General features: G+C 33.1%; 1 protein-coding gene across 1 annotated transcript; it reads right to left on the bottom strand.

The window, feature by feature from the left end:
* Positions 1 to 25,194, bottom strand: LOC108373338 (disks large 1 tumor suppressor protein-like). Its single transcript, XM_017629209.1, has 10 exons — positions 25,064 to 25,194; positions 22,174 to 22,599; positions 21,957 to 22,062; positions 20,954 to 21,031; positions 17,680 to 17,724; positions 10,981 to 11,061; positions 4,881 to 5,030; positions 4,514 to 4,796; positions 2,764 to 2,855; positions 1 to 2,679 (listed from the first exon to the last, which is right to left on the bottom strand). The coding sequence occupies exons 2-10, from the start codon at positions 22,249 to 22,251 to the stop codon at positions 2,573 to 2,575; spliced, it is 1,020 nt and encodes a 339-aa protein (XP_017484698.1). The 5' UTR covers positions 22,252 to 22,599; positions 25,064 to 25,194; the 3' UTR covers positions 1 to 2,572.
* Between the last annotated feature and the right edge of the window lie 6 nt (positions 25,195 to 25,200).

The following is a 25,200-nucleotide window of genomic DNA, read 5'->3' as shown; positions in this document are numbered from 1 at the left end:
TTATTTTTCAATAAAAATGAAACGATTTAATTAAGTTAAATGGTTTACTTAAATTCTGTATTATTGTATACTTCTTGTTCTTGCACTTAACGCATTTTAAATATTCGTTGAAAAAAGTATTGTGTTGTTCTTTTCTTTTTTGTTAAATTTGCATTTTTTTGTTGTTGGTTGTATTATTTGTAATAACTGTGTTTTGTCGTAATAACTTGTACAATGTTAAATAATATGTAAAACTTAAAAGAAAAATAAGACAAAAATTAAATATTCTTCTATGTAGAAAAAAAACATTACATACAATTTTACTTCCACACTTTAAGTAGAGTTGAAGTAGCAATAGTCATAGTAGTAAGTAGTATACATGGAGTAACTAGTCGTAGTACGAATAGGACTAATGAAGTTCATGTAGTTTAGATACAAATGTGACTGATGTTGCATTTTGCGGCAACGCATTTATTCTAAACCTACTTCTCTACTACAATGTTTCGTTAGGTTTTAGCAAAATTTACACCGCAACGCCTATGTGAGCGAAAACCTGCGTCCAAATAATTAATTCACAACAGCTAACAATTAAATACCAATACGGAAGGAAGTGTGAAAACAAATTAGGTACCCAGTTGGCAGAGAATGCAATGCGGTTAAATATAAAATAAAATTAAGTAAATATTTAATACATAGCTTATAACTAAAAAAAAAAATAAAAAGGAGTAAAAGAAATACACGGTTGTCAAGTGTGAAAAGATAACTTAAACTCGGATAACAAACAAGTAGTGTGGACGTACTGATATATATATATATATAAATATATAGCATATTCGAATTTAAATGCGCTCTTTTGACTATGAATGAAAATGTTTGTATGTTTGTATTTATGAAGCGCATTTATAATAGTTTGAAGCGTTTAAGGCGAGTTGCTGTTTGTTGTTTTAGTTATACACAATACACAACCAACTGGGTATTAGATAGTGGATGCATAAATTATAAACGAAATAAATATAGTACTTTGTGGTACCTCTTGTACATGTATGGATATAAACAATGGAGTATGCATAGGTATAGCAAATATTATTCAAAATATATCTCTTGTCGCTGCTGGTAAAACTCGTATGAAAATTATGCAAACAAAACATACAAGCACATTTATTCTTCTAAGTGAACAAATTTTTTGTCTCAACTTCTGCGATTGCATTAACATAAATTGTGACAGTTTGAAGAAAAGTTTACACTAATATTAAAACAATTAAAAATGTATGTAATTATATGCAACTATAATAATGCTTTGAAGTTTTGTCTCGCATACTTTTTTTTTTTTAATTCTGTTTATGACAACTGCAGTTTTTAACATTCACGTCTTACACTTTACACGATTTTCTCTCTTTTTTTATATATAAATAAATTATTGTACGTTATAACGTTAATAAAACAATTTTAAATTTTTTCCTCTTTAACTACGCTTTTAAATTGCAATATATATACTTTTTTCTTTTCTAATTTAACGCCGCGTTTTACTTTAGTTCAACTTTAACTGTACTTTTACATGCATTTGCTCAACTAACTTCAACGACATTTCACCTCGCATACAAAGTATCGTTGCGTATTTTAAAGCGAGTTTGTTCGTCGGCACTGGAAATCATCTTTTTATATTTATAGTACTCTCATTTTAGGTGAATTTTTTCTTCTAAACTTTTAGTTACTCAGTGTTTGCAGCGAATTTGCTTCAACGCATTATTTCACGTTTTTTTGTTAGTTAAATCTAATTATGAATTTTAATCGCAATTTCCGTATTTCATATGTGCTTTAATTTAATTTTTATGTTATATGCAAGCAGGTATGTAGTTTGTATGGATGTATGGATGTTCGTCTGTATGTAGTATTTGCAATTTGTATGGTGAGTGGCTATGCTCAAATTCATTACAATTTTTTCGTTTCTAATTAGTTTTATATATATATATATATATTTATGTCTATATATATAATGTATTCATCGATACTCGAATTTTTAATTGCTAGCGGTAACAAACAAACAACAAATGCACCATCTTCAGTATATATGTACGTAGGAGTCGCAGCCTGCCTTATTCTTTTTATTATTACAATTATTATTTTTTATATTAGCTACAACATCTCTCATCTATAGTTTTGTATAATTTTCTGCTCATTCTCTGTAGTGCGCTGTCACACCAACGACGCAAACCGTCATACGCACACACACACGATGGAGTAATACCAACTTGCCAGGCGGTGTCTTCTGTAGTGTGGTGACGGTGGTGTGATTTAGTTTATACTCGATAATCGTTCAAATGGCACCAACTCGAATGCCTCATTCGCTGTAACTATAGCTGTTGTTGCTTTATTGCCATTTTAGACTTTATTATGCTGCGATTTTCAACTGCATACATACTCAATCGTCAGCTGGGTTTGTAGTTGTTATGACGTCGTTGGCGACATCGTGCTCCTGCTCCATCAATATCGTTCAAAATCAGTGCGTTTGCTGTTGATGTTGATTTGTTGTTGATCTCGAGACTGGTCGACAGCGTACTCGAGGCGGCAGTGTCCATGTCGTCGTGGCTGTAGGTCATAGAGATTCTTTCGATGGTACCCAAATGATTGGTCCCGATTGTGACCAGATCATCGCTTTGACTTTGCTGTAGATCTCTTCGATGGTGTCACCTTGGACAACTCCTGCACACGAAAATACAAAAAATGGAACAATAAAATTAATATTTGTTATATAATTGAGAGTAAAAATTTTATTTTATATGTAACCTGTGAAATATTCGCCGAATTCTTGTTCCATTTTAATCGCACGTTCGTATGTTTTCTTCGCTTGCTCCTCCGTCATGCGTCGATTCATTTCCCTGGTGAAATATATAAAACAAATATGAATTTTGTGCACAAAATAAGATCGAGTTTGCTATCCCCTAGTGCTTTCGCCCTTCTTCGCATGACTGTTTGAATTTTAAAGTGAGCTTTTAAAATGTTTTTTTTTTTTTTATAAATAAGCAGCAGGTCGCTCCAAAATATTATTATTATTAAGCAAAAGGTTATAAAACATATATGTATCTACTCGTTCACTGAAATTAGGCAACGGTTATCCTAAGGACCTGATCCAGTAGCCGTCGATAGCATAGAATTGAAAACCTCGGTCGAAATCGGACTTTCCTAATAAGATAGCCGCAGTTAATTGATTTTAGCTGATACATAATTGAAAAAAAAAAAAATGGTGCGATGGTGGCCGCGCCAAGTGTTAACAGGTGCTTACTACCGCTCGGTAGGATCTAGGTTCGACCCTTCTGATGTCAGTCGGGCCTACTTTACCAGAATGACCCAGACTTATATCTGGTCAAAGACTTTCACTCCAGCGAGTGTGTGCAATTTGTATGTTATTACGACAACAACAACCAAGGTTTGACCCCTGACCCTACACTCGAAGTTGAGAAGAATAGAGCAGCTACTTATAGAAGGTGGACTAATTTGAATAAAATATCGCTAGTGGCCTTCGCTCGGTAATCGAGGAATATGGGGCTTGCTGTGGTTCTATTAAACGGAATATACGGCTTCTCTAGGGGATACGAACGTACAAAGAACTATTTGTGTTATTTGAGGATGCGGGGTTCGAAGCGAATATTTCGCACTCCGAAGTATCTGTTTCAGATTTCTGAGACAACATTTCGTACAACGTAACAGCGAAATAAACAACACAAGCCCACAACCCTAACGGCGTCGTCCCTATGGACCATTCCCCATAGAGGCTGCACGCTTCTTGGGGCTGCCGTAAGTGGAACTCGACGACAACGACTGAAATATCAGCCAATCTGGGCGGGGTTGTTGTAGCCGCTTCAACAACAACAATAACACAAGCAGTTTCTGAAACCTACTTTTTTTATTTCGCCATACACCATACAAGCATGACTCGTTCAAGTAGAGAATCTAAATTTTCTTCCACTTCACAATGTAAACGATTTTGGTCTTCTCCACCGTTTCTCTAATACGTCCCCACTCGGTGAAAATTTGGTTCGGAATAAGGCGATTTTGCCGTACACAACGCAAGCGGTTTGATGAAACTACAACAATGTGGACAGAAATCAAATACGCGTTAAGATTAAGTGTTAAAGAATTTACATAACAGTAATCGCAAAGGCCGCTGCCCAGAGGATAATTAAGGTAGGTCTCCTTAAGTGCACCCAGTTTAAAAGGCTTTTACCCAAGAAGGCTCAGCCTCACTGCATGTCTTCTTGAAGGCTTTTCCTATTTATAATTTGCATCAATTTTACGTATTAATCAGCATTACAGATGGATTTCAATATACATTTGAAGTTGCAATAAAACACATTTGGTATGAACCTTAAAAGATGTACGATTTTTATGAATTAAAGAGGCGGCTATAGATAAGAAAATAGAAAGGAATGCGGAGTCAAAGGTCTCTTTGACTCTCAGGAAAGCTATTTAGCTCCTGAAATTATCTACTGAGTGGGTATTGGCTAGTACTTACTAAAAAATAACAGCATTCACTTACATTATCGAGTCCACCGATTTCGGTTTGATAAATATAGCAATTGGATAGAGTTGAGCGACTTGTAGCCGCTTTATGGCATTGCCCGATACATCCAAAATGCAGTGTTTACCCTTTTCCGCAACTTCGCGTACACTCGCCACCGATGTACCGTAAAGATTATCATTGTACTGTCCCGCTTCGATGAATAGATGATTTTGTATATCGCGTTCCATTTGTTCACGTGACGAAACAAAATGATAATCACGACCATCTACCTCGTAATCACGTTTCGGTCGTGTCGTGTCTGAAGCGAAACAAAACAGTATACATATATAAATACTTAGATATATATATATGCAAACCTAAAATATAACTTCATTATACTTACGTGGTACACAGGAGCCAAATTTATCTGGGTACTCGGATATCAAATCGTCATTGATGCGATCCTTCAACGGCCCAAGCACGATTACTGGCCGTGTGTAGTTAATGGATAGCCGTTGTACGGCCTCATAGGATAGCACATTTTCTTCGGATGCTGTAAAATATGCATAAAACGGGATGTCATGGCGGTAATGAAGAAATGAACGAATGCACGAAATAGATACGATGTTTGCAATGTCAAAATAAGCAATCGATATTTCATTGATATTTTATATGTATGTAAGTAAAAAAAAAATTATTATATTATTTTATATATAGATATTATAAGTTAATTTTATAAATATTTTACTGAAAGAAAGTTACTACGGTTTTTGTTTTTGCGAATCATTTTCCCTACCAACATTATCGAATACAACGATTACATAGCGCAATTTTTATTTTAATGCGTTTTTGTTTGTTTGCTTGCTTGCATTCACTGCTTTGCTAAAAAATATTAATTATTTAATTAATCATAGGTTTTTTTTTTATTTTCAATTTTATACAATTCAACCAAATAATAATTTGCTAATTTATTTATAAAGAGCAAACACTAATTTATTTATAATTAATTATAAGAGGCTGAACAAAAACAGAAAAAAAATAGAGCGACAGAGACAACAAAGCGCAAACGAGGGACAAAACATTTTAGAGGAACATTTCAGACAGATACTACATAAATAAAACGGTTCAATACACATTTGATGAAACAAAAAATAATTTATGTATGTACAAATGTAGCATAATTAAAAAAAAACATGAGTAAGAACTGCGCATTTTTATGTAAACTCAGACTTTTTATAAACATATAGATATTAATAAAGCGCATTTACTAGTAGAGCCTTTTCTTTACAGGCCTATTCTGCATTAGTATCAAAAACATTTGTAACTGGTAAATAAAGTTCCTGTAAATTTTTAAACCGCTTTCGCATTGTGTGCACTGGTAAATTCTGTAACTATTTCATAAGCAGGGGAACAAAATATTGTCCAGTGAAATATGCAACACCAGAATTTCTACAAAACTTCGTAGCTGAATAAATAAAAGCGTTACCAAGGTACTTAGAATTACTGTTACAATAAGTGGTGTCATCTTTTGGTAACAAAATTTACCGGTCACAAAATGTTGAGATTCGGATTCAGCGACCCAAAATCCACCAGAAATGGCTAGTCTTATCTCACATAAAATTTTCCTGTCGCACTGTGAAAAAAAAAATGGAGCTGGGTGTCTTCGTGTACATCAGACAATCTTGCCTATCTTAAGCCTAACTACAAAAATATTAAACATTTTAAACCATAATACTATATATTGGTGTAAGGCAGTATCGATACCAAAAGCAGCACCCGATTTTTAAAAGTATCGAAACTGAGTACTCCAAAGTACTCAGTACTCACAAAAGACCAGAAAGTACTCAGAACTTAAAAGAACTCGAAAGTACTCAGTACTAGCAAAAGAACTCCAAAGTACTCAGTACTCAAAAATACTCTGTTCCAATCATCACTTTGATACATGTACCTACTCAGGATCGATCAAAGTGCTCAGTATTAAGCGTCGACTTAAAGGTACTGAGCTTTATTTACATTTACCGGTATTCAGAAATGATACATACAATACTTGACCCAGAAAAGTTTGCCATTCATTTGGCGTAATTTGGGATCAATATATTAATTTGGATACAATGCTGGCAGCTTGTGAGATTTCTACACTAAGCTAAAGTAAGTACTCAGTACTCTCAAAAACACACGATCCTCAAAAGTACTCGATACTTCCCAACACAACTATCTATCAATGATTTTTTAAGACTTGTTTAAACATTTCTAGCAAATTCATTGCTGCCATCTGTTGCTACCTAAATATTATGTCATGCCAAAAAACTAACCGGCGGTTACTCTGCCTGTAAGCAACACTTTTCTAGTAAGGCATTACAGAAAACATCTCTAGATTGGCTACTTCGGCACTCATGGCACCATACATCAGCTGGCGTGACTTCGCTAATTGAATAACTCGTAATAGCTATTTCATACAGTTACGACTTTTTTAAGTACACTGCCGGAAAGAAAGTATCGGCACACCGTCAGCAAATCAGCAGGGTTTTATTGCAACTTCAAAATTGCACTTATTATACTAAAATTTAAATTTAAAATTAAAACGTTTAAAAAAATAATGAGAAAATTGCAAATTTATTGAATTGTCCTGAATTTCTAGAAATATATAATTAAAAAGTTGTAATTTATTTAATTTTGCTGAGTTTTGCACAAATTTTAAAAATTTGAATAAATTGTAATAAACCCTTCCTCCCCCGGGCAACATACTAACCAATTCTTTCTTAATTATCGTACAGTGCTAATTTTTTTGGACACAGAATTGCTCGATCATTCAAGTGCTTTTGATCAATTACACCAGCCTGAGGTTGAAATACCCAATCGATTGAATTTCCATCTCGAAAATAATATCTTCTAGAGAGTTCTCGACCTTCTCTGAGCCGCAAAAGAAAAATGCAATAATAAAGTTCTCTGGAGCGCATATGCGTTGATAGTTTAAAACTCTAAACCAGACATGGGCAGCTTATGGAGTTCCGCCAACGCTGCCGATCACTGCTCTAAACCGGTTTCTTTCTTTCCGCGCAAATAGATCAAAAGTGATCTACTGAATCTTAAATCGGAAATGTTTGCGCAAAGTTCCATATCGAGCACTTTAATTGATATAAATATAACTTGTCTTTGTGTGATAAGTAAATCGCATGGAATAAGCGCCATGTCTTAGAATAATATTTTGGTTATAACACAAATTGAGGGACATCCGCCTCCGAAGGGAGGCTTTTTATGAGACGTTTTTCCATGGCAGAAATACACACGGCGGTTTGACATTAATTTAGATGTTGCGCGGAATCGAACACAGGTCCAAAGGAGTGGAATACGCTGAATAAATTCTGAGATGCGGTGGTCACATTTGTCGCAGAGCTTTGGCAAATATTTTTCAAACAGCAAATGGTATGAGTAAGTCCTCTATTTGACGTCAAAATTTCACGAAAGTGATACCCAAATACTCGCATATTGCGTTTATTTCAGTTGTTATAGTATAAGGGAAAATAATAATAAAACTGCGATAACTTGATAAAATTAGGCTTCTAGGGTCACAAAGTTAATAATTTTCGATACGAGTAGCTCTTTTGAATTTTGGAATTTATAAATTCTATCAAATCGAATCTAATTAAATCAAGGAATAGTTTTAAATGACTTTTATTTGCAAAGAGGAGAAATTAGAAAAGTATCAGGAAGACAGTATTCAAGATTATAAAATACTTTCTACGCAAACAAAAAATCCAGTAGCACAACAACAACAGACCAAAGTTATATATCCATATACAATCAGCACTTACAGTATCGGTCATATCTATAGCACGCCATTTCAAAGTGATATTGTGTGCCACTTATGTTTATTTATTTATTTTTAAGAATTTTCAATTAAAATACAGTTCTTTCTCTAACAAACCCCATATAAACCCAAGTTTAACAATTTGTAGAAAACTTCAAAAAAGTGCAACAAATTTTCACCTAAGTTTCAAACTTTTTTCTCGGAAGTGTTAGAATTTTTTCGAGTTCACAGTTTTTTAGCCACTGCAATTTTAGTCTGATAATGTGCAAATGTCAAGTGGCTACGAATTACCGTTAATTTTTTAGAATTTTGTTTGTCGCATTGGCTTCCATATAATGAATAAACTCAATTTATTTGCATATGGAAGAAATCCGCAACACCTTTGGCGAAAAAAATTCTAAAAAATCAATGGTAACTTTTAACAACTTGAAACTTGCACATTATTAGACTAAAATTAGTTGGGATATAAAACTGTGTATTCAGAAAAATTCAAACACTTCTGAGAAAAAAGTTTGAAATTTAGGTGAAAATTTGTTGCACTTTTTTGAAGTTTTCTACAAATTGTTAAACTTGTTTTTATATGGGGTTTGTAAGAGAAAGAACTGTATTTTAATTAAAAATTCTCAAAAATAAATAAATAAACATAAGTTGCACACAATATCACTTTGAAATGGCGTGCTATAGATATGACCGATACTGTACATACATAAACCAAATCATAACAGAACGTAGAACTAACTGAAATTCGAAACAAAAAATAAACCAAGTGTGGAATGTCAAAAATGCGACTGTTCTACGGTTTTGTTGGGTGATGGTAGGTAGATGCGTTCAGAACCTAAATAAAATAGGGCTAAAAGGGTTGCTAGCACACTACGGCATACGAACTACTAAGGAGCGAATGCGACAACAAATGGATGGATTTTCAAAACAAAAAGGACAGGTGATAAAGCCTAAATGCTAGGCAAAAAATCCATTGTTTTGTCGCTACGGATTTTGCATTTGGCACACAAAATTCAAAGTTAAAAATCATTCGCATTTCAACTACATATTCAATGGGTGGGTGGGTGTAAGTGTATGCAGATATGTATGTATGTGTGTACAGGGTAGAGTGTGTACGAAACACAAGCGTTCCGGTGACAGTGATGTTGGAAATGGTGGGGTCGTGACCACGATTGAGAGAATACAAAGGTTGCGCCGATCTCGGACCGCTATTCCTCTCTTAACGAATTTGACAGAATCGTTGTTTGCATGACGTCACACTGGTGCAACTTGTTTACATTTTCCTTGCAACATTTTTTCTTCTTCTTCCATTCTTGCTCACGTTTTGGCATTTCTCTCTCGCAATTGCACCAGTGTGACGTCACACAAAAGTTATTCTCAAAAATCCTCTCTGATCGGCGCAATCTTGTATTCTATCATTCTTGGGTCGTGACAAGGTAGAAGGAATTGTGTGTGTGTGGCTACGAACAAAGAGAAAGAGAACAAAAGGAGAACAATACCAACAAACAAACATAGGAGCTAGTTGAGAACTGTACGAAAAGAATAAAGTGAAAGTGAAGTGAAAGACCAAAAAAAAAAAAACGGAAAAATTACTTGTAAGCACAACTTAGTTCAAAAAAATTATATAGTACAACTAAAGACGAAAGCTAAGTATGTACTAAGTCAACAGCCAAAGTAAAGAAAAGGGGCAAAATTAAATATGAAATTGTAAGAAAAAAGGGACCAATTTGATACATTTTTTTTTGTTGTTTTTCAACATTTCAGTGTCCTAGATGCTAATAGGCGGCAAAAATGCGACTAAAATAGTCGGCAAAAAAAAACAAGCTTTTCCTTGGGCGCATACGGGAAACAAACAATTCTCTAATTCAATCGGATTGTTGGTGAGTTAGACGGGAGTACATTAAGATAATCGTACCTACTACAACTCAATATACTTTTTAAGAAAACAATACTTAATAACAATCAAGAATATCAATCAACAAGCTCAATATTTCAAATTTAAAACAAGCCAACGTAAAGGTAACGTAATATACATAGGTCGTTTGTCATAAACATAACCCAACGCAATGTAACGTAACGAAATGTAGTAAGTATTAAAATATCCAGTAGAACAGTGTGGGTATAGAACAATTTGTGTGACTATTATTAAGGCGTTGCGCTGAAACGAAACATAGGGCGGCAAAACAAGTGTGTGTATGTGTGTGGGTGTGTGTTTGTGTGTAGTTAGTGAAGGAATTAGAGAAAGTAAACGAAACATATAAAGAAATGCACAATCGGACGAACGAATGAACGAACGAACGCACGAACGAAACAAACCAGAAAGTAGACGCTTTAAGACAAATGAATATTGAAATTAAGAGAACAAAATACTGTAATTTTCAATACTTTCTTTTTAATGTATGCTTAACTCTGATACTACGTTTTCAATTAAATTGTTTTGTCTTTAATATTTTTAATGTTTTACTCTTCACAAAAACTAACATATAATACTTTTTCGTTGCTTAAATAAACTAACTTTTAACGGCATTTGTTTTAAGTGTTTCACTTGATAATTAAGAGTTGCCACTTTAACATTACTATTTTATTTAAAACATTTTTTATGTTGGCACGCTTTAATTTTTTTTTAATTTTTAATTTTTTTTTTTGTAATTCTCAGTTTATTCATGTAACGTATTACTTCAGCCGCTGAACTTACGATAGTCAGCATCACTATTCTCCAAATAGATTAGTGTTATCTGCTCCATGTCTGGCAACTCCACACGGTAGATTATTTCGGCTTTTTTGGTGTAGAGCAGGTGTTCGTTGTTGGTTCATTGGTTTGTTGATTTGTTGGTTGATCAAACGGTTGTTTGGTTGGTGGTGGTTAAAATAGTAGTAGTAGTTGTTGTTGTTGTAGTCGTTGTGGTGATGGCGGTTTTCGTATTTTTTGATGGTTGGTAGTAGTGACACGAGAAAGTAGTAGAAGTAGTAGTAGTAGTAGTAGAAGTTATTATTGTTGGACGCAGATAAATATGCATTCCATATCGGGCGTATTCATTGAATGTGATTTCGGTTTCAATTTCATTTTCGCATTCGATTTCATTTTTTGTATCGGTTTGTGATTTGTGGTTTGGTTTGGCCATATGTCAATAACGAGATTTTTTCGAATTAAAACATTACAATCAATCAATCAATTAATCGATATCGATTTAGAAGAGTAGATTTGCGAACGAGAGCAGTTGAAATAGTAGCAGAGTAGTAATACATAGTAGTAGTAGTAGTAGTAGTAGTAGGTAGTGGAGTAGGTAGTAAAAGTAGAGGTGGTAGAGTAGTAGGAGCAGAAAATACGACAAAATTCAAAAGAAAAAGAAAATCTATTATTTTTGTACATTGACGGTGTAGATTATTTCAATTCAAATTTCAGTGTATCTATTTATGAATTAAAATTTTGAAACCAAATTGCATAGATGTTGACATAAATAATTATGCATGTTTTTATGTATTTTTTTTTTTGTCGTACAAATTTCGAATACTACATAAATTGCAAATAAATGATGAACTTGCAACGAAATGGTAAGGGATACTAATAAAGGCTGGAAATAAACGCACAAGAGGTACACGGGGCACATAGGTAGGCAACGAAAGGATAGACACAAAATGAAACGGCTTGAGATGAAAACGTAAACGAACCCATTTAAGCAATTAAATACTTAACTGAAAATTAAAAAAAAAAACTGAAGTGGATAGAGTATTCGCTGAGAATGCTTCGTCGCTAATCGAGTGATGTTGGTGTTTTTATATATTCAGTGTATGAGGGAATGTATACAGCAGCAGGCCTTTAATGGTATGCAGAGCTGAACTAGCATGAGGACGAGACAATACTCTATGTAGTAGCTAATGTATATTTTCAGGTAATCTAAATATTTGAAAATTTCGCAGAAATACAATACGCTAAACTTCGATAAGCAAAACAAACCGTTGTGATGAAAAAAGACGCCTCAAAGATGCAAGTAAAAATAATGCCTTTTAGGCGACAATTTCAGATAAAAAGCTTCCAACAGAAACTGCATACTTTTAGGTGTTCTAGCGGTAATTTTTGGCATTATAGGAGTTTAACAAATCGATTTCTGAGTAAGTCAATATGATATGCTGGATTCGTATAAAATTTTGCGCGGATTTGTGGGCTCTTGGGCGGAGGGGAGGGGACAAAGGTGTTAAATTTTGGAGGGATAACAGACGTTGTAGCATAAGTACAGATGCTTTAGCCTACAAACAGACAAAAAAAAAGAAGAAAGGATAGTAACCAAAATGATAATATCAAAGTGCACAGAGCAGTACCTAGACAAATTCACAAATACATTTCCGGAAAGCTTGCCTATATCACAAAAGTTCACAAAACACAATCAAAAGCTTAAAAAATCATAACTCCAAGTAAAAAAAATTAATCACTTAAAAACTTAAGAAACAAAACAGCTTCACGATTTCATTTTCAAAATATGATCGGAAATAGCGTAACTATGCATCTTATTTTGAAGTCTAGAGCGGAGAATCGATAAGCCCCTAGGTAGATAGGTAGAGCTACTACATATCCAGAAATGACTTCGTATATGTATATACATATCTGTGCCGTTCAATTAAAGTAGCTTAAGTGACTTTAGAAGGTTTGATTTTGAATTAAAAAATAATCAGTTTCACTTTGAAATTTTTATATTTTTATTAAGCTTCTATTAAAATAGCATCTTGAACTCACCTACGCCTAGTTGAACGTTAAAAAATTTGTTTGGAAACCCAATGAAATTTTGCTTTAAAGGGGAAAGGGCCTCTGCCGACTTGGGCTACTTTAATTGAACGGCTCAGATATGTATAGCGTACAATTCCGTTATGTTTCCTCTTACCTATAAATACATAGAAATGTAGGTAATCTGGTGGTGGATTGTCTTCCATATAAAACAATATACTGAAAATATAGTTCTAAATTTTTTTTTTTTTAACAAAAGTCCTCGTATGTATACAAAGATTGTTTCTTTAGCGAGTTCTATATGTGAACTGTTGCATCAACTATTTTTCTGAACTTTTAAGGCACATCAATTTCCTCAAATTTCGGAGGTATGTAGATCCATCTCTTGATGACTGATAAAGCCGCATCGAGCACAAATTTCAAAGATCATTCACTCAGGACACATTTCACATTTCCAGGAAATCTTTTTCACATTTTTAATTAATACTAAAGGTAACAACTCGTTCATGCTTTTACGTCACATACATATATATGGGCGTTTTGCTGAACCAATTCCAAATGGCAGCTCTCATTTGTACAAATATACAAAGACTATGTCTTGCTGTTGCGAAAAAATACAGATTTCAAAAAATACAAGCACAATCTAAGAAAAAAAAAACTAAAGAGAAATTAAAACAACAACAACAACCAACCAAAAATCTGCAGTTCGGCAGCTGCCAAGCGAAAAGCATTGACGTTTGTGATCTCGCACATAGTAAATGTAGCAGCACAATAGGAAGCTAAGCAGAGGAGCAGGGGAGCAGGGGTGGACGTGTGTGGGATATTAAATGTTTGCCAATTTTTTATAGCAAACGGATGTAGAATTAAATACCTATGTACATTATACCGTATCACCTTAGAAGCCAACTAAAAAAAGTTCGTCGTACACCGCTCAGACTAAAGTATTTTTGAAAGCCGATTTCGAAAAAAAAAATTGTTGGTCGCTAGGGGTCACATTTTCGGTGACACCTACATTCGGCAATAAATTTTTTTTTTATTTGAAAGTTCTAGTAGAATAATCCAAATACTTCCTTAGCAAAGGTTCAATGATTTTTGGCGAGCTTTCGTTTACTGTCATTAGGGTGGTACTTTAGAGTGATAAGAACGGGGGTTTGGTTGGTATGTACCAAAACGGCGAACTTTAGTTCAATGAACATCGATATATCATACCTTAAGATCCGACTGTAAATGCCGAAAATATAAGAAAAATTTCCTTTCGAAAATACTTTAGACTCAGCGATTAACGGCGAACTTTTTTGTTTGGTACGGTCTAATGTACATGAACTAAAATGTGTAATAAACTTTGTCATAAAATCTGACTTGGCTTGAATTTTGTTCGTAAAAAAAAAACACAATAGCACGAGGCACAAATGAATGGTTTGTTTTTGTTTTGAATTTGTTTATAAGAAAGTTGGAATGTTCTTTGCCTAACTGAGACTGCACATAAATTCTAAGAATAGTGCCTTCTTTCTTATTTATGATGCTACTTATACAGCTATGGTCAGAGATTTAGCAACAAAATTCAAATTCATATTGTTTGCAACTTTTGTTTATCTATTTAGTTTTAATAATTTTCATTTAAAATATAATTCAATTTATAACCGAAACCATATATGTATATGTAAATAAAAGTTTAAAAACTTTCACAAAAGTTAACCAAACTTAAAAATAGTTATCACAATTTCAAACTTTTCAATTCGTAAAAATTTTTCGAATATGCAGTTTTGTAGAACATTCAATTTTAGTTAAATAAAGTGCAAGTTTCAAGTCGCTAAAAACTACAGTTGATGATCAAAATCTATTTTTATATGGAAGAAAATGCGCACACCATCCACCAAAAAAATTCAAAAAAATCAACGGTAATTTTTATCGACTTGAAAGTTGCACTTTATTAGCCTACAATTGAATGGTCTACAAAACTGCATACCCGAAAATTTTCTAAAGCTACTGATTAAAACGTTAAAAATTTCGATGACAATTTTATTAGAAACAAATGAATAAACATAAGCTGCAAACAATATCATTTTCAATTTTGGCAAGGTCTGGGATATGGACGCGGGAGTGGTAAAGTGTACACTGTACTTAATGTGTGTGTGTGTGTGTTTGATTCACTGAGAAACTATGAAATGCATACGACTATATTTAGTACGAATAAATATTTTGAATCAAATATGCATAAATTGAAATTTATCTGTTAGGATTGAATAAAAATATATATATATATTTTAGTAATAATTTTGGATATGGTCTAAATTAAATCATGTCTTTGCGCTTAAATGATCATTTATCTGCATGTATTTGAGCGCGTAAGGTAAACGGTTTTGTCATTAGTTTATGACGGTAATAAATAGATTTACAGGTGCATTCAGTTACAAGTAACCGGCACCGGAGGTAGGAAATTACTTGGATTACCTTCAAGGGTTAATTTTTGGACTAAGTAATTGGAAAACACAGTCTCTTGAGTACAACGTTATGTATGTATGTACATATGTATGTATATTAATTGAATAAATATTTAAAATATGTATCATTCATATGTATGTATATTTACAATTTCTTTAGTTAAATGTACGAATAGAAAAATGTGAGATGCATGAAATTAAAAGAAAACTTAAAATAAAACTTGTATTCTAATTACAGATTCAGGTTTTGATGAAATTAAATATGCAAGTTCCATTTCGATACCATACACCACACGTCGGTGTGCTTTTTTACATCAACCAAAATTGTTGATGAATTGAGGACTTTGTTACGGCTGCTTTTGGGCAGGTATTGCAGGGAATTATACTCAAACTTTCCCAGAGAAGTAACTACATACGCTACGAAATCTTTTCACGAAACTAGCGAACTACACAACGCGTACTATTAAAATGATTTTCTACCTAGGTTTATTTTAATGCGCTTAGTAGCGGCACTCTGTGTTACAATTTTGCCAGATACATTTCTATTAGACATATCGACGACTGAGTGGAAGATCGACCTATCTCGGCGGCCGATTCGAAAACGCCCTTACGCAGAAAATGGCTCAAGAACGAATCCCTTCAAAATTTGACTGAATAACGCCTTATCTGAGAATTTTTTGCAAAAACGCACTATACCAACTGAAAATATATTGAAATTAGAGCGTTTTGAGGCGGTACTCAGGTGTCGATATGCTACTGTTTATTGATGTTATTGGAGCTGAGGTCCGTTCCTCACCAAGTGGTTTTTACAGACGAGTCCTCCTTTTGGATGACAAACACAGCTAAGCTCGTCTGATTCCCTACAGACGGTAAGTTGCTGCATCGTCAAGTGAAATGTACAGGAAAAGTTCCTATTTGGAGATGCTTCACAAAAGAAGGATTTGCCAAACTAATAATGTTCACGAATAATTTCGATGCCAACTTCATGACCACGATATAACGACGTAGACTTCTACAATCAACAGAACCAAACATGGAAGTCGCTTGTGTAGCAGTTGGAAAAAGGAAAACGGCGTAATCTCATTAGATTGGCTCTCACCGTAGCCTGATGTGAATCCGATTGAAAACACAAGCTAAAACTAAGTGGAAAAAAGATACAACCCATAAATTAATCAAGGTGTCGTACCTTAGGGTAGTATGCGAACTTTTCCACCGACATACATACATGGTTGAAAAATTAGCTGTGTGTATTTTGTTGTTTGGTTTTGCACTCTAAAATGTCAAATTAGTTAACAACATTTGACATTATAAAGAGAAATGTAAAAATGCACTATGCAAGTGGTTGGCACTGTACATAGTTACCAAAAAAATGTTTTGAGTTTGAACTGAAGTTGCTATGAACAAAAATGCTGAATTTATTGAGGTTCATATCTCAATGATTTTAATTTTTAGTTTGTCTGCAAAAGTTTGAGCATTTTCTTTTTACAAACGGCATACCTCAATAATCGAATAGATTTACATACACATGTATAATAATTACCTAACAAATAAAAATTAAATTCCTACGTGGCGTTGTCATTTTAAATATAGAAATTCATGAAATAAAGGGGTAGCTAAATTAAAAACAAAATTATAAAAAAAATGTATACATAAATTGAGATGTTTTTGTAAATATTGATACTTGCATAATAATAATAAATTTATATACATATATGTATGAAAGTACAAGTACTTATAAAAATCGAATATGAAAAATTATGATCAAATACATACTGTCTTTTTTCAACTAAAACTTAGTTTGGGTGGTTGATTAGTTTCACTATGACTGTACATTTTATGTATTAAATAATGTTATAAGCGCTACTCTATGGGCTAGTGAATGAAAGCCTACACGAGTATCAAATAGTCAAAAGAAAAATAGATGAGTCTATATTATGATAATAAGAGCACATACATGTATGTAAGTATGTATGTATTTAAATAAGTGATTGGATAAAGGAATTACAAAAAAAATAAAATAAAAATTAAATTAACGAACTATAGTAACCAAGAGTAATCAAATGAAAATGAGCAAATATGTGAACTACAGTTAATGGTACGTTAATAAGTAGTAAGTAGTATGTTGTAGAGATAAGAGTTGTACAGAGTATAGTATATTAACATATTTATATATGCATGTAGTAAGTAGTAAGTATGTGGTAAATGGTTAAACAACAGTAAAGTAACTGGTACATACCTCCTTCAGCATTGGCATCGTCTTGTGTGTAGCAAAGCATAAAAGCTAGAAAATTAAAGAATTAAGAAGAGATTTCTTTCAGTTAAAAAAGAACAGCAGCAGTAGTTGAAAAAAAAAACACAAAAGAGTAAGAGTGGTGAATGGGTTGAAGGGAAGAAAAAATAGTAGTAGTAGGGTAATGGGAAAGATGTACATATGTATGTACTAGACATGTATGTATGTATAGAGTAGATTGCTTGACCAGCATACATAGATACATACATCATACTATGTTGCTGCTGAAAAAAGTTAAATGTTGGGTTGCAGTGAAGTTTGAGTATCGAGATTAGTTTAAATTTGAAAATTTTGTAGCTATTGTTTTCATTCAATATGTAATGTGTAAAGGATATAATGTTTAAGCAGCAAATTATTGAATGTTTCAAGATCAATACACAGTCTGCTTAGTTGCAAATATTTGTTTTATTTGTTTCTTTCACTGGCATAAGTAGTTTAAATTTTATTTTTATTTGAGAATAATTAATTTCGAATGACGCCTTCACGTTATTTTAGTAGAACAATGGATACATGGGAAATTGATTTTTAAATGAAGCTGAGAGATAGAATTGTAAATAAATGTACTATGCAATTAAAAGTTTTCAACAGAAGAAAATCAAGTGGAATAAAAAAGTAAAGAGAATTAATTGAAGAGTAATTAACGGTCAATTGAAAAAGTATTGCTTCTGGTCGGTCCGCAGGTTTTTTTTTTGTTGTTGTTGTATGTACTACATATACATATCTATGTAGCACGAATGTGATACAAAATGTCTTATGCGTGTGTTGAAGTTGTAGATTTGCAGTGTGCGCGCGCGTTTAGACGATACCAAAAAAAAAACACTACACAATAATGTTTTATTTTATAAGAGCATTTTCTTTTTTCTTTTTTTTTGTGTGTCGTATGCTCTATGATTGGCGGTATGATTTTGTACCAGTACATTTGATATTTTTTACTAGTAATCCTTAACCCGACAAATCATTGAGTAGGTGAATATTCTTGTATACCCAGTAAACCAAATTTTGTTATCGAAAAAATCGATAGTGCGTAGAAAGTGCGCTGAATTTGCCAGCAGCTCATAATTTTGTTAGAGATTACTAAATATTCAACAGCTGGCATAGTGCTTGACAATATTAAATCTAGTTTGAGTTTCAATTTGGAAAAGATCTACTTATAAAGCCACCAAGTCATCAATTGGAAAATAATTCATACCTCGACACTTCACTTCCACAGTACTACTTCAAATTTCTAACTGAAAAACAAACGAGTTCACCGATAGGTTTGCATACCACATGAGACAGGAAGAAGAATGTTGATACAATGGAAAGAGATTCTTGAAGGTCACTTTTAATATAAAAAACAAAAATCTGAGAAATTAGATGTCACTGGTAAACAAAAATTAGTATTGAGAAATTTGGCATCTTCTTAAATTGAAATTAGAACGCCGCAAGCAGCATAAGAAAAAGGAAATGATCTACTTCAGGAGATGAATTTTGCCCTCTAAAAGTAGGTTTTAAATTTGTGAGGAATAAATAGCAAACTAAAATCGAATTTATACGAAATGAGAAAATAATATATTGCTGGATTTCAAAAAACAAATCGTCACCTGAAATGCAAAAAGACGAAACAACATCATCGCTGAAACTTATAAATAAATCAACATTCACTTTTGGTTTTATATGATGGATTTCATCGAATTGCAACTCCCTAAATCATTTTATAAAAAAAAAAAAGAAATATTAAGCACGCGTTTTCCACTTCAGTTGCGATGTTGTTACGTCTTTTTGCATTTCAGGTCACGAAATACTACAATAAAAAATATTAATGATGGGGGCAATAAACCTGTACTTCAAGGCTAAAATAGACGCAGCACATATTTTTCGGAGGAATAAAAACAATCGAGTATTTTATCTTCCTCCTGGTGCCTTTTATTGAGGCCTAGTGAACATTTTTTGAAAGAAAATCAGTTATTAAAAATGATAGGTAGATATAATCACGTAAAGGCAAAAAGGGAAAAATCAAATGTGTATTAAAGGCAAAAAAGGGAAAAATCAAATGTGAATATTATTTGATTTTTCCTTTTTTGTCTTTACGCGACTATACCTTAATTAGAATTAAAAAAAAATTTAATATTTAAAATAAAAGCCCATATTCGAAAATAGTGCTACGAAAAATTCGTATACATATGTATAAAAATATCAGTGTAAATAATGTTTAAATATTTTGGATTATATTCAGAAGCGGCTTATAGAAGCCGAACTGGGTTGGAAAAACTCAATACCCTTTTTCAGCCAACGAAAGTTTGGAGACATTAAGGGCCGGTAGAAATCATTGAGCTGAGCTTAATGGTATACTTTATGTTTGGGGGAAAACAACACTAACCATTTTCGAATATTATTATTTTTTTATCGGAAATTAACGGAGCCCCTAAATTTTTATTGTGTTCCGTTGTATTTTTTGCTTAAAAATTTCTAGTAATTTAAACGATTCTCGATCATTAAAAGGTTTTCCAGCAAGTAATTATTTGGTAAATTATTGAGTAAAAGATGATATCCTTTATAAAAAGATAAAGCTTTATAGAGTGTAATTTTCATACGGATTTTCGATTTATATAGCAGTTAAAGTTTATTTATTTTTTATGAATTTTGGTATATGATTTTAAGCACAACGCCTAACTTTATGAAAAAAAACTTTTCACAGTGGAAACTTTTTGACAAATCAAATTTCGTTTAAAAACAGAATCGTAGTCGTAGAAAAATGTATTCACTTCACGCTTTCACAGGGTCATTCAAGTACGACCCCTGGTTATTACTATGGATATGAGATCTTGGAGATATTCATGTCCCCATGGTCATCGGGATATCTCCATCTTCAATCTACAACAATAAAGCACCCTAAAGAATAGTTATCATTTAACCAAATAACCTAATGCCAGCTAGATCAGAATAACGATATAATTATGCATGTATGTATGTAACTTTTTCCATTAATACTTGGCGACTTCAAAGTAAGTAATTACAACAAATTAGATAGAATTTCATGAGAACGCTACAACCAAATTAGTAAAAGTATTGTTTTTTAAAATAGTATTTTTTTACACTTAACCTCATTCAAAGTAATTTCTGTTATTTCCTACTAATATTACCAATTTTTTCATAAATGTTATCATCCTAAGTAAATACATATGTAATATAAATTATAAAGTAAATCAACGACTAGAATAAAAATGGGTTTAAAACTTACGTTGCGGTTCACTTAAATCATTGTTGTTAACACTGTTAACATCAAGTTCACTATTGCTGTTTACAACTCCATTGGCTGCTGTACACAGGCACGCATACATGCGCATATGTGCAACGCGCAGTGATGATGGCAGAGCAATGATGAGGACGGAGACAACGGATATGCCCCGTATAGTAAAGAGCCAGAGTGTGCCAGTTGTGAGTATAACAAACAAGCGATTACCGTATTTTTTTTTTTTTTGTAATTATTAATAATTGCATATTGTATGCCATTAGATTCCGAATTGTATGTATGTAAGTAATGAATGAACGGAGAGATAGATGAACGATCAAAAATAAATAGTAGTTGTTTTGACGGACGGAGGACGAGGGCGATGTATGTTGATGGTTGTAGATGATGTTGGACGCCACAAAAGATATACGGTTTTTAGACGTTTTTTTTTGTTTGTTCGTGATGGTAAGTAGTATTGTGTGTTCGTGATTTTCATGTAAAAGCAAAAAATATACAAATTAAAAATTATATTAAAATTATGCAATAACATAACAAGAAAACACAAACATAATGTACAAATTAAACGCATAAACTAATTAATTTTAATAATAATATGGTAACAAACTCACAAAAAGCATAAGCAAAACAAAAGGAAAAAAGTATTCATTTACGTAAGCAAACCAACGCAATTAAAAAAAAAAAAGTCAATATAGGGGCGGTCTAGAAGAATAACAGCAGCGCCTGAAGGCGGGCTTCAGACTGCCTGAAAACGGGAAGATACTTTAAAGCCTGCATCATAAAATTACTAACAAAGGGCAGTAGAGAATTGTATATTGTGTTTATTTTATTAAAATCCTATCACGCAGCTAACTTCACTACATAAGCGCTAATATACAAACAAACACACACACACACACACGCACGCAGACGCTTACGCGCATAAATCCATACATTTTAATTTCACATTTTATAAAAACACTCACGTTTCACATACTTCCTTATTACTACTTACGCTCTTGATCACTGCCATCTTCTCCCAATTTTTCGTCGCGACTCTTCATGAACGGAAATTTCCGTGAAAACGTGAAATTCTTCTTCTTACGATCCAGCGTCGATTGCTGCTTGAAAGTAGGCGCGAAATGTGTCAAAAAAAAAATTTTGTTTATTAATTGAAATACCATATAACTACAACAACTACGGCTACTTCAACCGATCAAGCGCTACTGTACCTCATTACTGACCTTGTCCAGGTTATTGTTGGCTGCAGCGTGACCCTGAAACTTAACACTACGATCGCGTGCGCGCATCTTTCGTTCCCATCGTCGTTTCGATGGCACAATACCGATTTGTTCGTCTTCACTGTCGCCCAGCACGCGACGTGCCTGCCACCATTCATCATCGGAAGCATTTGTCACGTGTAGTATGTCGCCATGGCGGAAGGGTAGACCGCGCGATGGTAGCCCATCATCACGATTCGGATCGTAATCGAACAGCGCACGCACGTACAGTGAACGCTTTTGAGAGGTGCGCAACAGTGTGCCAGTACCGCCGGCCGACAATGCAGCCTGCTGTTTCAGCTCCTGTATGCGCGCCTCAAAGCGATTGTACTCCTCGGGGCGATACTGTGCGACTAATGTGACAACACCACCGGAACTCTGTGAACGAAATAGCGGAAATGAATACAACCGTTATGAGTAGGGCATAGGGTGAAGAAAATATGAGTTTTTAATGAGGCTGATACCGAGTATTCAATAAATTCCCCTACCAGAACAGGTAGTTCCTATGAATTTTTTAACAGCACCTCACCAACGTACATGAGAATTCAACTCTCGTTCACGACCTACATTTCACAATTAAAATTCCCGTTGGTTTATGATATTTTTCTTTTTTGAAATGCTGACGGTGTAACGCATTTTGTGCCACAATTATTTTTGTTGAAAAAAAAAAAATAATAATAAGACCATCGGCAAAAAAATATCAAAAATCAACGCGAATTCTTAGGCACTTGAAATTTGGACTTCGTTAAGCTTGAATTTAAGGGCATACGGTTTCAGCATACTTAGAAGTTTTCTAAAAATTCTTAATAAAAAGTTTGTTGTATTTGTTTTTTAGTTTTCGTAATTTGTCTATTTTATACAAAAAAAATTAATAATAAACCTTAAACAAACAAAAGATGATAGGGATGAAAGTCGCTTTGACTAGCAGCGAATCAGACTGGTGACGTCTAGACTCACACTGGCGAAATAAATAAACCCGCTAACCTCCTGTAGCTAACACGGGACTTTATTGAAAGAAACAACATACATATATAGATTACAGCTTCATTCAAACCGTGTATTTACATTAGGGTGCATCGCTTTATATACAAACAAAAAATCGGTACTATTTTTCCATCGGAAATATAAAATTTATTATTTTTAATAATTTTATTGAGCTTTGTACCACGATTGTTTATTAGGAAAAATTGAAAAAGCAACAAAGTCTATGCGGTAGAAGCTATAGGAGCTATTTCGGAGATCACCACATCTCCTCAGCCGACTTTTTTTTGCTAGATTTCAGCATCTCCGAAATAGCTGTTATAACTTCTACCGCTTAGACTTTGTTGCTTTTTTAATTTTTCCTAATAAATAATCGTGGTACAAAGCTCAATAAAAATATATTAAAAATAAAATGTTAATAAGCCACAATAACATTGACAAATAAAATTTATTATTTTTTTATAAAATTATAGCTCATTGCCTAACAAAAACCATATAAAGTCACATTTAAAACTTAGAGCAAAAATTATAAAAATTCTGCAAACTGCATCTAAATTTTCAACTTTTTAACCACATTTTTTAGATTTTTTTTGAGTATGTAGTTTAATAGCCCATTAAATTTTAGTAGAATGAAGGTAAGTTTTAAGTTGGTAAAAAATTGCGTTACTTTTTGAAATTTTTTTAAAGCGTTTTCTCCCATACAAAGTATGTTTGACCTTTTATTTTTGTATGGAAAAACGTGCGTAATACATTCAAAATTAAAAGTATCAAAAACTAATGCGATTTTTAGGAACTTTGAACTTGCATACGAATAAAAATCTGATTAAAAAGTTGAAAATTTAGATGCAATTTTGCAGAACTTTTATAATTTTTGCACAAAGTTTGAAATATGAATTTATAGGGTTTTTGTTGGATAATGAGCTATACTTTTATAAAATAAATAATAAATATTAAATAAACAAAAGAAAAATAGGAAAAATGTGTCAATTTGTTTATTTTTCCACCACTGTATGTCAAGACTTCCGCCAAAAAAATTTCGAAAAATGAAAATACCTACAGAAATCGCGATTTTTTATAAAAAAAAAATAGTTTTGAAAAATATTTTTTCTAAAACATCATCTAAGATGATAGAAGAGTTTAAATGAAAAGGTTTGCATGAAATAAAAAAAAATATATTAATGGAGTCGAAATAATGGTATTTTATGAGGTATTTATAAATAGCTCTAGTTCACGTAAATATTAAAAACAAAATTGGCGAAGGTCTTAAATTATAATAACTACATTTTATGGTGTAAAGCAAGCAAGTTTTTTTAGTGATGCACTCTTATGTATTTACATACATATCGCTGATTTATGTACTTCAGTAGAGTGTCATAACTGAACAAAGCAAAACTCCAGAAAAACAGCTTCAAGTTTTGAATTTACATATACTCACATAATAAAAATCAATACATATTTGGGGTATTCGCAACGGTTTCGTAAGTGTCGTATTGTTGTATATTATTTCGTAAACTTTAAACGGCTAAAAATATATATAAGAGGTTCGCAAGATACCGTAAAAGACATTTTATGAATTTTCACACTGTTAAAAAAATAGTTGGTGGTGTTTTCAAACGTTTATTTAACCTTCTAAAGTTTCGGCATACAAGAATGTCGCATTCTGTTTGAATACCCCAATTTTATTCTAGTGATATATGTACTTGTAATCGATACAGCTACAAAATTTTCACATATAACAATAGGTAGCGCGGTAATTTCTGTATACTAAACTCAATTTTCGTAATTTTTGATTACGACACTAAATATTGAAGTAAATGGGCGATATGCACTTCAAGGCCCAGCCACCAAAAGCATAACTCACCTTCAACGCCTGAGCGGCCTCTTCATGGGTAGCGTTCTTTAGGCTGACATTATTTACGCTCAACAGCTGATCGCCACGTTTCAGCTCACCGCCGGCGTCAGCAGGCCCACCAGCAAGTATAAATGACACATAGATAC

The sequence above is a fragment of the Rhagoletis zephyria genome, unplaced genomic scaffold (genome assembly GCF_001687245.7).
Source record: "Rhagoletis zephyria isolate East Lansing unplaced genomic scaffold, Rhagoletis_zephyria_1.1 Rzeph_scaffold_06613, whole genome shotgun sequence".
NCBI lineage: Eukaryota > Metazoa > Arthropoda > Insecta > Diptera > Tephritidae > Rhagoletis > Rhagoletis zephyria.
The sequence above is the reverse complement of the archived record's forward strand: the minus strand, read 5'-3'. Positions and strand labels throughout refer to the sequence as shown.

What these genes read in the sequence shown, in the direction of transcription:
- LOC108373338 (XM_017629209.1), bottom strand. Translation starts at nt 22,251, where the DNA reads ATGCGCGCACGCGATCGTAGTGTTAAGTTTCAGGGTCACGCTGCAGCC. An exon ending in TGATTTAAGTGAACCGCAAC is followed by an intron (nt 17,725 to 20,953) that starts GTAAGTTTTAAA and finishes TTAATTTTCTAG; the next exon opens with CTTTTATGCTTTGCTACACA. An exon ending in CGATGCCAATGCTGAAGGAG is followed by an intron (nt 11,062 to 17,679) that starts GTATGTACCAGT and finishes ACACCAAAAAAG; the next exon opens with CCGAAATAATCTACCGTGTG.